Below are 14,246 nucleotides of genomic sequence, written 5' to 3'. Positions count from 1 at the left end.
TGAGATACTCAATCACAGAATGCTGAGGAAACTTTATAACCCAGGGGTTTTCTGGAATGCTTGATGGCAGCGTGTGTGGTTTCCTGGTCCCCGAGGTGCCTCCGCTGCCCAGGGAGGTGACACATGGGCCATCCGTGCAGCCACATTGCCTTCAAAATGTTGGCGTTGGAAATACAGTTGTGAGGGGGAGTTGCATTCTAAGAGACATCCCAAAATTCTGAGCAATACGGATCTGTCAGAGCACCCGAGCTCTGCTGTTCCAGGGAATCCTGCTGTCACCTGCCAAGTCGCGTGCAAGACATTCAGTGACGTAAATGTGTATGGCCCGGAGCATCGTGGGTGGGGGTAAGAATGAGGGATAAACCAAATCCATGGTTTTCCATCCCAAATCCCCACGTGTCCCGAGGGATGTGCTGGCACAGCTGTGTCCTGCAGAGCCCCACTGGGTCTCCAGGGCCTGAGAGGGGAGCCCAGGGCGTCCCTGGCAGAGATTGTCCCAGGCAGCTGCTGTGATGCTGGCTGGATTCGGAGAGATGAGCACGGAGAAAAGGAAGGGATGAAGCTCTGGTGTAACACTTTTGTTCTGCATTGTCAGCCAAGCAGCAGGACGGGGCTGCTGCCATGGAGATGCAGCCACTGAAGAGCGCAGAAGGGGGAGAGGGAGATGACAAGGACAAGAAGAAATCCAACATGCACAAGAAAGAAAAATCCGTCCTTCAGGGAAAGCTGACCAAGCTGGCAGTGCAGATTGGCAAAGCAGGTATGGCTGGGTGACACCAAACCCCTCTGGGTCACAGGGGACAAAGAGCTGGAAAGGAAATGGTTCTGGAAGGGGACAGGCCCTTTTTGACTGTAGTGTTTGGAAATGGGTCATCTCAAAGCTGTTCTAAGGAGAGTATGTGGTGCTGAAGATCTTTTATTCTCCTAAAAATCAGCTTTGACTGTCAAGGAGCTTCGGGCAACTTGAACTGTAATGAATATTTGAATCAAAATGAAATGCAGCTTTTCTCAGAGTTAATATTCCCAAGTGCAGTAATTATGTATTTAATTTCCTCTCCCCTCAGAACTTGGGAGTACACAGTTTCAGAATCTCTAATATCATCTCAAAATATCACTCATACAGTATTTCCTTCTCATGAATCCTGAAATCATTCCGTTCTCCCCAAATATCTACGTTCCTGCCTTCTCCCCAAGCACGACAGATGTTTTGACTCCTGTATCCAGAACCATCTGGTGTTGCAAGCAGCACTTCTCCACCATGTAGGTAGAGAGTGGAAATCTTCCATAAGGGCCTAAAGTTCCTTAGGTTTGTTTTTCTCATGGTATTAAAGAGATTTTGATCTCGGCTCTTTGGTTGAGGCCCTACAAGATCTGTTTACTTCTGTTCTATCTCCCTCAGCCTTTGTCCTCAGTCTTGTTTTTCCCCTTCCCATCTCGTTTTTGAGTTCATCACAGGAGTTGATCCCATAACCCCCAGATGCCAATTCCTTTTGCCTGAACAGAGTGTGACTGAGTCTGGGATAATCACTTCTGGTATCCGATTTAATGCCTTGCCCCAATTCATATTCCTCCAGCTTCTCTCCTTTGTTTCCCCTGATGATTAATTCCTTGGATTAAATACCTTTCTGCACTGCCTAGACTTCTGCTCTCTTTGGTATTTTGGCAGGCACGTGAACATTACCCTTAAAGTAATTGTGTAGGGAATGTGTAGTAATTGTGTAGTAATGTGGCAAGAAACAGGAATTCAATCAATTAATCATTGCCTCATTTGGTTTTTCTTTGGCTTTGAGCAATCTATGGGGATGTCTTGCGTTGTCAGGAGTATTTGCCTGTACAGTATTTTAATGGGTTTTCCTTTATCCTCTGGCACAGTATGATCTCCCTGACTCATCTGTTTCCTGTCAACCTTAGCATCCTTCTGCTTTACCAATTTTTTTAAAACTGCAGTCAAGACATTAGATTCACAGCATTCTCATTCTACTCTGTGAACTCATTAGGGAGAAGTGAATTTATTCCAAAGTGCAGGTTTAACTGCTTCACACAAACCTGCCAGATAGGGCTGGTCAGAGCAAGGCAAGGCTGAGGCTATAATGGAAATTTTATTTGTATACTCAAACCCAGGGACAAAACTGTGGCGCAGGACTGCTATCCCAGCAGTCTGTGCTATTGGAAGAGTGGACATGCCAGGGAGTGGCTTGGGATATTTTGTCAATTCTGTGAAATATTTATTGGTGTCTCTGTCTCTTTGGAACCTCTTTCTATGAAAATACACACTCTGCAGGCATTCTCTTGAACAGGGACATCTTGGAAACAGCAGCATGTAAAAAAACCCAATGAAAAACTGTCCTGTGGGTAATTCTGCATTATTGCCTCTTTATGTTCATTCAGACACATCTGTAGGGCTTCTCTGCAGTATTTTGTACAGCAACGTAAACTGGGAGACTCCTTTGCTCAAGCCTCTAAAGATATACTTACTTAGAAGAAAGGTATTTAAATATGGATAGACAAGTAATTTATAAGAGGTGGGGGTTAAAAAGACAGATAAATGTTGTACCAGGCAAAGTAATGTGCTAAATTGAATAAACTTAGCTTAAGTGACAGGAGAGCTCCTGCACTGCCTGGGAAACTTGAAAGGCAGCAGTAAGTGCTTAAAAATTAATTCCCTAGAATTTCTTGTGCACTGGAATGTCTGATTGCTGTAAATATATTATGGAAATGTTTTTTCTTCATGGTGCAATTTATCATTGTTATTGGTACCGGTGAAAAATGTCACAAAGAAAGAAATAATTTCCTATTGTATCCCAATTCCTAGTAGCTCATGTTCTCAGTGGTGTTTGGTTTTATGGTAACTGGTGATTTCTCCTCCCAGGTCTGGTGATGTCTGCCATCACTGTCATCATCTTGGTACTCTATTTTGCCATTGACACCTTTGTGGTCAACAAGAAGCAGTGGTTGCCTGAGTGCACTCCTGTCTACGTTCAGTATTTTGTTAAATTCTTCATTATTGGTGTTACTGTGCTCGTGGTTGCTGTTCCTGAGGGACTCCCACTTGCTGTCACTATTTCTCTGGCTTATTCTGTAAAGGTAAGAGACATTCAAAATAATCCAGGGAGAAAAGCGCTGTTTGCTTGAGTTTGCTGCTGGGTTGGTTCTCAGGTTTTATAAGATGGGATGAAAAACGGTCTGAAAATGATGTGCTGAAAATGTTCATGAAATAGCTTTAAAGAAAACTTACATTGAAGATATTTCTAACAAAAATGCAAATGCATCTAACACATCTCCTTAAAACTGTACAGTGCAGGAATATCAAGCAGTAGAAATACACACTTAATTTTCAAGGAACCAGAAATTTATTGAGCATAATGTACTCTGAAAATAATCCAGTCTTTTGATACAGAATAATTTTGTATTCAAATTTCCTTGTGCAATTGTACAAAGTTTTGACAAGGATTTGAAGTCTTCAGGAACACTTCTCAGAGAAATAGGAGTTTCTTCAAGAAATGAAGAGTTTCACTGAAGCTTTCATGTACTTTTCTTCAATGCAGTTGCAGTTCTTTGAAGTCAATGTAAATGGTTCTATTAGGAAATTAAAGAGGATTAACATCCTGGACTTGGGGATTACTTGAGCAGTTTAATCAGATGATTTAAACATTTTGGGAATCTTTCAAGTGAAGATAGTGTAAAGTTTATTTCCATTTGGCATGTAAACAAATTAACTTAGGAAGTTTAGGAAGGAATCTCTTGGCTTCTGTGTAGCCAAGTGTCACAATTATTAGGAAAAAGGAGTAAGTCTCTAAATGGGGTTTTGTTAATGAAGATTGTAGCTGCTTTGAAAATGTTTTCTCATTCTCCTGATGTCCTCCCACTGACACTGTTTTCCCTTTCTCATTCCCTTTTGCTTTTCCCCCAAAATGTGTGGTCCATCTGCGTGCTGCCAGATAATAGCCGGGCATACCAAGCAGTGTTAAGAAAAAACTCCCAAATGTTTTCTGTAACAATAATGTTTAAAAAATCCTGGTTCCTTTAGCTCATCTTCGCTGTTCCAGCTATTCCTTAAAATGCAAACCTACTGCAGGAAAATGATGCAATCCATTTAGTTTATCTCAGGGATGGGCACAGCTTGGTTGTCTGTGACTGGGATTTGGGGCTGTTGGCCCCCACCTGTCATGGCTGGGCCGGGGGTCGGTCAGACCCTGGCTCCCACCCGACGTTCCTGGATAGGGAGTTCCACAGGGAACAGCCTCTCCTGGACTCTAGGCAGTGTCAGCCACAAGGTACCAAGATGCAAGCAGTGCCTGGAGTTCAGGAGATCAGCTCTTAGATTGATTTCAGCTCTAAGTGATTTCAGCTGGGCTTGCAAGGTACTTTGGCCGGCGCACAGAAATGAGAGCGGGAGCGCTGTGTAGAGGTTCCGCAGGATTCTTTATTGTCTTCTGACAAGGGGAGTCCAGGGACAGCAGCATTCCACTGAACTGGGTAAAAGTAGGGGGGTTTATAGGGAAGGTATGGCTTGACAGAATGACCAATGGTTTGGGGCTAAGGAAATAGAACCAATAGTTTTACAAGGAGATGAAGTGGGGTCCAAAGTGAGGAGAAGGGTCTCTTAGACCAGTCACTGTGACTGAGCAATTCCTATCTAGGGGATAGTTCTCCAAGGAGGCCTTGTGAGGGGCCCTGCTCCCTCCACAACTCCTCTCTCTGTATTTAATAAAAATGCACTCCCAACAACTCTTCTAAAATACTGGACAAGGCATGGGAACATGACTAACACAGTGATCATCACAATGAAAATCCATAAAATTCCCTTAACTAAAGATGAAGCCCATCCCGTCAGTCCCCATTGACCGAGGAGGTCATTGACCCAGTCCGAGTTGTTTTCCACTTTTAAGTCCTTTGCTAGTTCTTTCAGTTTTTGGTTGTCTGCATGGATGGATGTTGAACGTGAAGAGAGGTTGAAGCACCCACCAAAGCTCCGCTTTGGAGATCATCACGTTCTCACCGGCGAGACTGTCCGTGTGCTGCTTTGCTTCTTATGGCTAAAAACCCATCAAAGCCAACCCCGCAGGCTTTCTTACTTGGGTTTTGGTGGGTTTTCCCCCCAGAAAATGATGAGGGACAACAACCTGGTGCGGCACCTGGACGCCTGTGAGACCATGGGCAACGCCACGGCCATCTGCTCGGACAAGACGGGCACGCTGACCACCAACCGCATGACCGTGGTGCAGGCCTACGTGGGCGACGTCCACTACAAGGAGATCCCCGACCCTGACTCCATCCCTGCCAAAACCATGGAGCTGCTGGTCAATGCCATTGCTATCAACAGTGCTTACACTACAAAAATTCTGGTGAGTAGGTGCGTTTTTCTTTGGGCAATCAAGCGAGGCCGAGCAGAAGGAGGAGTAATTTTTTTAATTTTATTTTTTTTTTTTTTTAATTTTTTATTGAGAGGTTTTAATTCCTTAGTGTCTTGTTCTTGATTATGAAACATTAACTTCATAATGAAGTTCATAATGAATTCAGCGTGCCTGTTGACATGCTCAAAATGAGAACAGGTGCTCTGAAAACTGTGTGTTTCATTGTTTTATTCAAGGACAGGGATTTGCTTAAGCATACAAGACCATGAGACATTTGAAAAACTCCTGCTGCATAAGATAGGGGTGGCTGAGTTCTGGTGCAGATGAATTTGGCAACACAAATATGCTAGTTTTCACTGAGCCTTCATATATGCAAATGGTTTTGTGTGTCTAAGAAATTTCAATTAATGCTCAAAGAGCACAAATTGGATTGGTTAAATCAACGAGGTTAATGACCTTTATTCATTCTAGTTTCAAGTGATTTACATCCTGAAGTATTTTATTCACTCTGTACAGGAGGCCAGAATAGAAATATCCTGTTTGCTTGTGGCATTGTATTCTTCTGTACAGAGCTAATTAAGAGGCTGAAAATTTTTGCAATTCCAATAGATTTGTTCTTTGAAAGGTCAAGCTGAATGTTAACGCTGCTGAACAAATGGATTTTTTTTCTTTTTAGTTTATCAATATATGTATGGTCCTTTTTATAGGTCTGTGCTGAGCTGCAGAATAGTCAGGCGTGTACTTCATGTTTGTTTTAAAAGTGGTCTTTTAAAGTACAGTCAGAGAAAACAAATAATGTGTGATAACTCAGAGTGGATGTATTATGGCAGCAGCTCCTTGAATTTCCTTTGTGAACTTCTAAACCAGCAAGAACGGCTTGCTGTTGCTGGGTAGTTCCTGCTCTCACAAATCAATGTAACATTTGATTGCTGGGGAGAGGTAAAATACTCCTAGGTTATTTAAATGTTGTTACAGCCTCTGTCAGCTCAGGTGCTTCCTCCTGGAGAAAGAGAATTCAACAGCCTGAATACCCAGGGTTCAGACAAGGCACGGAGTGTGACTTTGGGAAGGCTTTGAGAGAACGTTCCCAGTGCCCGCAGAATTCTCCTCATTTCCAGGGAGCAGCAGGGAAGCATGGGTTGGTTTTTCAGTCAGGTGTGACTGGCAGAACCTTTGACAGAGTTTTCTGTGTTGCTGTTCATTTTGAGGTCAAAGCCAGTACCAAAGTGTTTCTGCTCAGATTCCACACCAGATCACCCCCTCTGAATGCTAGAGCAAATGGGAAATCACCAGACTTCCCCATCTGCAACATTAGGTTTCATAATCTGTGTTTTTCTTGTGGTTTACTGAAACATTTCTGGTTGATACTAGTTCTAATACGGTCTTAATGTAATTTTGATTATTTTTTTTCCTTACTTTGACTTGGCTTCATTACTCCTTGTTCGAATCAGTTCTCTGTGCCTATTAAAAAAAGTCAATATTTCATCATTTCAGTGCTTTTTTAGCTTTGCACAGAGGCTGATTCTAAACTGGTAAAGGGATGAAATCCTCTGGATGCAGATCAGTGACTGCTTGAGTTTATCTCTTTAAAATTAATGGTGATCTTTTAGATCTTATGAGCTAAAGCTTTGCAATATGGACTCCATGAGAACCACAGCTCCAGCCTCAGGGGATTTAATTTCATTCACAGTTTATAACAAGCTGAAGCTGAACTATAACATACAAGATATTGTTCCACAGCCCATCTTGCATCCCAAATAAATGCAGTAAAAAATACCTGAGGGAGTTGTTTCCAGGATAAATATACAGAATTATTTTCCTTCCTGCTAATACAGAATGCATGCTCATGCACTCATTCTTGGAGCATGTTTAATCAAATTGTGAATATCAGCTGAAACACAAAGGGCATTGTAAGGGTTCTGCCACCAAGACTGAGTTTTGCATTTTCTATTTTTAGCTCTCCAGCTATGTGTGTGCTGTAAATTGCTCTTTGTGTGAACTTCTGTTCAGAGGGATCACATATGGGATCATAAAATTAGTCGAGATGCTCTGCTGAATGAGAAATATTCCCTCTTGCATTGTCTTTTGATTAAGGGGCAACTGAACCATTGATAAAAATATAAAAAGGGAATAATATCAGTGCTTGGCATAAAAGATTTGAATTTCCCTGAGAAATTAAACAAAAATTATTCCAACTGAACAATAGCGTCATTAAATATAGCTCTTTTTACTGCTTTCCAAGATTAAGTTGCTGGGTGAGCTGATTTTGCATCCCTTTAGCTTCAGAGTAACGTTTCTGCTGTTTGTGTGAAGCTGTTCTCCAGCAAACCTTTCTGCTCATTATTCCTGTTCCCACATGGAAATAAAATCAGGCTTCGTACATTTTTGCCTGTGAGCTGTGATGGGGACTGCAAAGACTGTCACTCTGAGAGCAAAATTTGCATTTTGGGAATATTATGATGGCACTTGGAGCTCATTGATGGCACATTGATGTTGGACATCAAGGAGCAGTGATGAAACAGAGACTCCAAACACCAAAACTGCTGATTTGAACTTTTCTGTGCAGCTCTTGCTTTCATAATTTCAGTTTTAATTTGAAAGGTTTTTCTTCTTTTAATTTCCTGTCTGGGTGTGATGTTCCTGATTAAGAAGACACCACATTTAGGGTTTAGATGAGGGATTTTCAGCACCAGTGGAAAAGTCCCTGCTGGAGCTGTTATTGTGAAGATCTAACATCAACTTTTTATTTGCTGCTTGATGGGTGCTGAGGGATCAAAGGCTCCTTTTTTTCCTGTGCTGGGTGAATATCTGGAATTCCAGGAGGAGTTTTTAGTGTTGATCTGGCTATGATCTGGTGCGTTTGCACAGACTGTGGCAGGACTGTGGCAAACCTTGAACCAAAGGAAGAGATGGCACAGAAAAGGGCAAAACATTCACTGCCTTCCACATTCACTCCCTTTTCCCAGAGGAAAGAAAATAAAATAAAAATATGTTGGTCTGCATGTCAGTAAATATTCATCAAGTTATGAATGTGAGCTGGGAAAGCTTTTGGGACAGAAAGGCTGTTGTTGGATAAAACCTAAAGGAGAAAATAAAATAAAGCACAAAGAGTACAGGCAATTTGATTGCAGCTGAAAGGCAGAGCAGGTAGATAATAATGTATTAGACACCCATAATATAGAGAAGCCATAAGGAACGATGACATTCTACAAAGGTGAAATGGTGAAAGGATGGAAAACAAGACTTAAGCACAACAGCTGCTCTGCAAGAATTGATGCAAATCCATTGCTGGTAGTGGGAACATGGGTGTGGCAGCCAGGTGAAAGTTCTTTTTATTTGAGAGAATATATTTGCATCCCAAGCAAGAAGAGCTCTCTGATTGTTGGGAAACACAATGTTCCTGTCAGGAACAGCCTTTGGAAGGTGTGCTAAGTGCAGAATATGCTTCTTTCTTTGAGATTTTTTTTTTTTCATTCACAGATGGAATTTTATTCATCGAATACTTGAATTAATCTTGACTTTTAAATTTTTGTTTAATCAGATAAAAAAAATTGTCTCAATAATTACATATATATATATTATTTAGCCAACAGAAAATTCCTGGCATTTCCTTTTACCATTCATAACTCCAACAATTTCAATATAGTAAGTTTTTTTCTTAAAAAAATAAAATCTTTATACTTTTTTGGGAATATGGATATTTGGAAGTTTTCTACCAAATAGTTTTGAAAAGTGAGGTGTAGTAAGTATGTTTATGGATTTTTCCAGACATTTCCCCACATTAATTTGTAAAGTTATTAGAGATGGAAAGGAGGATTGAAATGTCACTTTTTAAACTGTGGTTGCCTGTGGCTCCCTAATTCTCATTTCTCATCTGTCTGAGAATAGACCTTTCCTTTGTCTATCTACATTTATGCATATTTATTATTATTATGATTATTTTTAATGTGTCTCTGTATTTATCTGAAATTTTGCTTTACAAATGGAAAGGAAGAAGGAGACCCTGACTGTTTAGGAAAGTTTTTTAATTTCATTTTTACAAAAGCTCAAGCTCCAACAGATCAGATTAGGCCACACCTATCAACAGAAAATCAGGGAATTTCTGTGGCCTGAGGCTGTAGCAGCAGAGCAATCTGCCAAGGGCACTCTGCTAAATGAAACTGCTGTTATCTGTCACTAGAATTGCCTTTTTTATTCCAAGGAGAACCATATGAAAATAGCTTTTAACCTCCAAACTGCCTTTTTGAGTTATTTTGGCATATGGAATTGCAAAGATATTTTTCCTCTCAGGTATGGTTTGCTTAGAATCTATTCTCAAGCCGTTTGTTTCTTGAGTTAAAGTACTGATGATTTTCCCGTTTATTTTTGCTGCACATGAAGGTTCAAGCCATCTCTTATTTCATCCAGCTTAGTTCCCCAATTGCTGCTAAAAATGAGTCAAAATAAATACTTTAAAAAACCCCTCCAGACACAAAATATAAGGACAGAAACGGGCACAGAAGTGGTAAAAAAAAGTAGTAAGTATAGATTGAGAAAAGCTTTCATTTATGATAATTTAAATTACAGCAGAGTAACTGGCACAGCTTAAATCCTGTTTATTCCTTCTGTATTTACCTGCCACTCACATCAAGGCACAGGTGGCAGCTCCAGCTGTTGATGTGAAGTCTTTGGAAAAGATCAGTCATTGATCGTTTATCAGTCATTGATCGTTTATCAGTCATTGATCAGGTGGGCCAGGGGCCAGTCCGGGCTGAGCTGCCTGTGCCAGAGCTTTGGGAGCAAAAGAGATGATGGGAAAAGGAGGGAGAACCCCAGAGCTGCAGGGCAAAGTGAGGGGGAAAAGGGAAAACAGGGAAGGAAAAAGGGAAAGGAAAGGAAAGGAAAGGAAAGGAAAGGAAAGGAAAGGAAAGGAAAGGAAAGGAAAGGAAAGGAAAGGAAAGGAAAGGAAAGGAAAGGAAAGGAAAGGAAAGGAAAGGAAAAAGGCTCACTCTGAACTGGCAGCAGAAGAGTTTGCATGAGTTCTCCACACTGTGCTCCTCTATTTACAGTGTGGTTTTCCCTGTTTATCTGCACCATGTGTGCTCCACAAGTCCAAGCTGTGTCCACAGGGAGCTTTGCAGTGCTAGTGTTGGTGCAGAAGGGCTTGAGGGAATTTTGGTGACAATTCATCCTTCAGAATGTTTCTTTATCTCTGCTTTCTTTCCTCAGGCAGTGCTCAAAAGTAAATTCTCCCTTCAGACACACTGTCACGACTTCATTATTTGTGTTTTAAGGTGAGGAGAAGTGCTAATTGACAGGTATTTTATGGAAGGATAGGTCTGTCAAAGGTTTCATCCTCATATAATAATACAGGAAATCAGTAGACAGTAACAAATACTAATTTTTTCATCTTAGCCCATGTAATGGCATTGGACCAGCTCCTTGTTGGTGCCACTAGTTTTGGATGAGGAAGGAGCAGCAGGCTGGAATCACCTTCCTGCACTGTAGGAATCCTAAATCCACATTTGGAATCCTAAAGTCCTCTCCTTGTGTAATTAAAGCCACCCAGAAAATGGCTCAGAAAAATGTACTGGGAGGAACTGTCAGAGAAATGCAAGGATCCTCCTTCTGTTCGCTGTCTGAAAAAGACCAAGGGAATTTGGAGGAATTCATGAAACTGCTCCAGGATTTAAAACTGAGATCCTGCAGCCTTAGGGGTACAGTAAGTTACTAAATATGGGGTACCAGGAGAAACACAGAGGAAAATTTGCTTAGCAGATTTAACCTCCAGCTCCTCCCAGAAGTGCAGGCTTTAAAAATCAGTTTCCTGCAAGATGCTCCACAGTGTTTTCATCTGGATTTTTAAATACTGCTTCTTGTTGTCTGAGCATTTTAGGAACTTTTTTTTTCTTCTGTATTTTTAAAACAAAATATGTTGGCATAGCGAATGATGTGTTTGGCTTCTTTCCTGCCTCTGATACCCTGTGAGATATTCAGGGTGGATTTAGATCAGGAAAGGCATCCCAGGAATCAAACAACTTCTGGATAGTGCTGCAAGTCATTTATTGGCTGCTTTCAGCACATTAGTTTGGTACTAGAAATCTGTGAAATCTGTGTGTGCTCTTCTTTTTGAAGAGTTCAGGTGACAGCATTAAAATATTGTCTGTATCTCCAGCTAAGTGGTGCATTTGAGCCATTTAAAATGAAAAATTTTGTTGATTTGATTAAAAATCTATTGAACTGATTAATAAAAAATTGTGTGTTTTGTAAGAGGTTTTATTTCCTAGGTGAACTATTTTAGGTAAATTTTTATCTTAATCTGATTTTTGTACTTTGTTCCCAGTGTTACACAAGTGTGTAAACAGCTATAAATTATGGATGGGAACAGACAATGCAGGCCAGAGAATCTTTCTAAATATAAGCAAGACAGTCATCACCCAAAAAATTCACCCAACATATTTAAAACTTTGATAAAGCCCTTGGTAAGCATTTTCTCAGGGTAAATTAGGGGAAAAAAGCCCAACCTATAGTGTCCATCTTATTTACTATGTAAATAATAATCATTAGGGATAAGAAGTTAATTGTCTGTGCTTCTAGGAGTAGCAATTAGCAGAAAGTAATGATCTTCACACATCAGCTGCCATTGGAGTTGAGTAGAGTGAGAGGTTCAAAACCAGCTTTTCTCCCTAAATCAGCAGCTGACTTGATAATTGAAATAACTGTGTTGTGTGTAAAGCCTGTCTCAGGTTTCCCATCCTGCTCTTCCTGCCCTTGGCCTGAGGGTTCGTCCTGCCAAAAAAGCTGAATTTTAATGAAATCTCATTTATTTTTGCAAGTTGTGAGGGGTGGAATGGAGTCAGCTTCCAAGGAAGAAAGGATTTAGGGGCAGAAGGGGGAATTCGGGGGCAGAAGGGGGGATTTGGGCGCAGAAGAGGGGATTTGGGGGCAGAAGAGGGGATTTGGGCACAGAAGAGGGGATTTGGGGGCAGAAGGGGGAATTTGGGGGCGGAAGGGGGGATTTGGGGGCAGGGTAGTTTTGTCCCTATGCCATGTACCCAGGGCTGTGGGATTTGGTGCCCTGGTTGCCAGAGGAAAGGGGGGACTCCCTACAGAGGGACACAGATGTTGGAGGGAGAGAATGGGGGATGAATGTGCTGGAACAGAGCTCATCCCCTCCCCAGAGAGCTGGAATTGTGGGGGAGCTGGGCACCAGCAGCTCCCTCCCTTATTCCTTATTTCCCGCCAAGGAAAGGGGTGCCCCAGCCACCTAGAGGAAAAGGAGATGGATAAATAAATAATCTTCCTTGAGAAGTTATTCCCATACTAGCTAAAGGTTTAAATTATCTTCCTTCATTTTCACCACATTTCATCATCTTTGTTGTGTCACATTTCCTCCAGTGACAGAATCCATGGTAATAAACATCTCCTTCATACTGGCCTTCTTTGCCTTCAGTTTGGGAATTGCAGATTCCATTAATTCCTGTTGGAATCCATATTCACTGCAAAGTTTTAGTCAGTCTAAAATCTCTTGCAAGCTTTTTGTTATTGTAATATCATTTTATACATGAGGGCTTTTTTTTTTTTCCTTCTTGCTGGTGTGAAAATGAGTCAGTTGGATTTTGAACTTGCTGTCATGTTGCAAGTTGCAACAAATGTTTTTCCAATTGCCTTGCATAGAATTTTCTTTTCATCTTATGTTCATGTTCTTATTCTGCACAAGTTTTGTCCTGCATGAGAAGATTCACTTGTGGGTATAGCTTCCAGCTCTTCCCAAAAGTGCAGGATTTAAAAGTCATTGTTTCCTGCAAGGTGCTCCACAATGTTTTCACCAGGGTTTACAAATATTACTTCTTGTCTGAGCATTTTAAGGCCTTTTTATTTTCTTTTTTTTTAAAAGCATGTGTTGGCACAATGAATGATTTGAGGGCGTTGGGCTCCTTTTCCTGCCTCTGCCACCCTGCTGCGGTGAAGCCAGCACAGCCTGGAGCTGATTGATGTTCTGGTGGGGATGTGGTGAACACTTTTCAGGGAATATTCTCAGGGAGCATGTTTTCCTGATGGGAGCTTTTGTTTTTACATGAGCTGGTGTAAACCAATTACTTCAGGCACATTTTGTTTTATTGTGGGTTTTCTTTGTGCTCTCAGTCACAGAAACAGGAAGATAATACCTTCCAGTGTGATGATTTAATGCCAATTTCAGAGAAAATGGTGGTGGTTTTATAAGGTACACAAACAGGCTGATTAGAAATCAATGTGGTGGGTGAATCACCTCATAATGGAATAGGGAATTAATTTCCTTTCAGATTTATATTGTGTAAATATATATTTTATATACAATGCAGTTTTAGTATGTTTTCTTTTTTACTCTTAACAGCTCCAATGTGGTTTATTCCTCTGGGGAAAAAAACCAAAACAGTCCCCAGTCACCAAAAACCTGCAAATGGTACAAGATCTGAAGTACACTGGATCAGGAGTAAAGTCTATGACACAAAATGTGTTGATTTCAGAGCAATAAATGGCAGGAGTTACTTGCAGACTTGAGCAAGACTTTAAATTGACTTTCGGTGCTCTTCTTTGTGACTGACCTTGCACTTCCCAAGATCTGTTAATTTGCTTTTAATGTAAGCAAAATACCACATTCTTTTTGAGTCACAGATAACTTAGACAATTGGTATTAAATATATGATAAGTAAAATCTAAGCTTCAATTTGGCACAGCCCATTTTTCTGTCAAGCTTTCAGTTTTCTCATCTTGTGTGTGAAGCTCTTGGCTCCTTTGGGATACAATCAATTATATTTCTGGGTTATTTGTGAGTGTGGAAAGGTGTCCAAAAATCCTGGGCCTTTCTGCTTTTAGAGGTGGTTCTGGGACAGCAAAACCTCTAGGTTGGGTGGGATCCTGGAGAATTGTTAC

General features: G+C 41.0%; 1 protein-coding gene across 12 annotated transcripts in view; it reads left to right on the top strand.

The window, feature by feature from the left end:
- The window catches only part of ATP2B2 (ATPase plasma membrane Ca2+ transporting 2), a 169,083-nt gene that overhangs the window by 93,300 nt on the left and 61,537 nt on the right, over nt 1-14,246 (top strand). For all 12 annotated transcript variants that reach the window (XM_062500956.1, XM_062500955.1, XM_062500953.1 and 9 more), the window contains 3 exons: nt 596-760; nt 2,870-3,084; nt 5,103-5,345. In XM_062500956.1, coding sequence (XP_062356940.1) covers nt 596-760; nt 2,870-3,084; nt 5,103-5,345 — 623 coding nt within the window. The remainder of the gene's footprint in view (nt 1-595; nt 761-2,869; nt 3,085-5,102; nt 5,346-14,246) is intronic.

Source organism: Cinclus cinclus, chromosome 12, assembly GCF_963662255.1.
Source record: "Cinclus cinclus chromosome 12, bCinCin1.1, whole genome shotgun sequence".
NCBI lineage: Eukaryota > Metazoa > Chordata > Aves > Passeriformes > Cinclidae > Cinclus > Cinclus cinclus.
The sequence above is the reverse complement of the archived record's forward strand: the minus strand, read 5'-3'. Positions and strand labels throughout refer to the sequence as shown.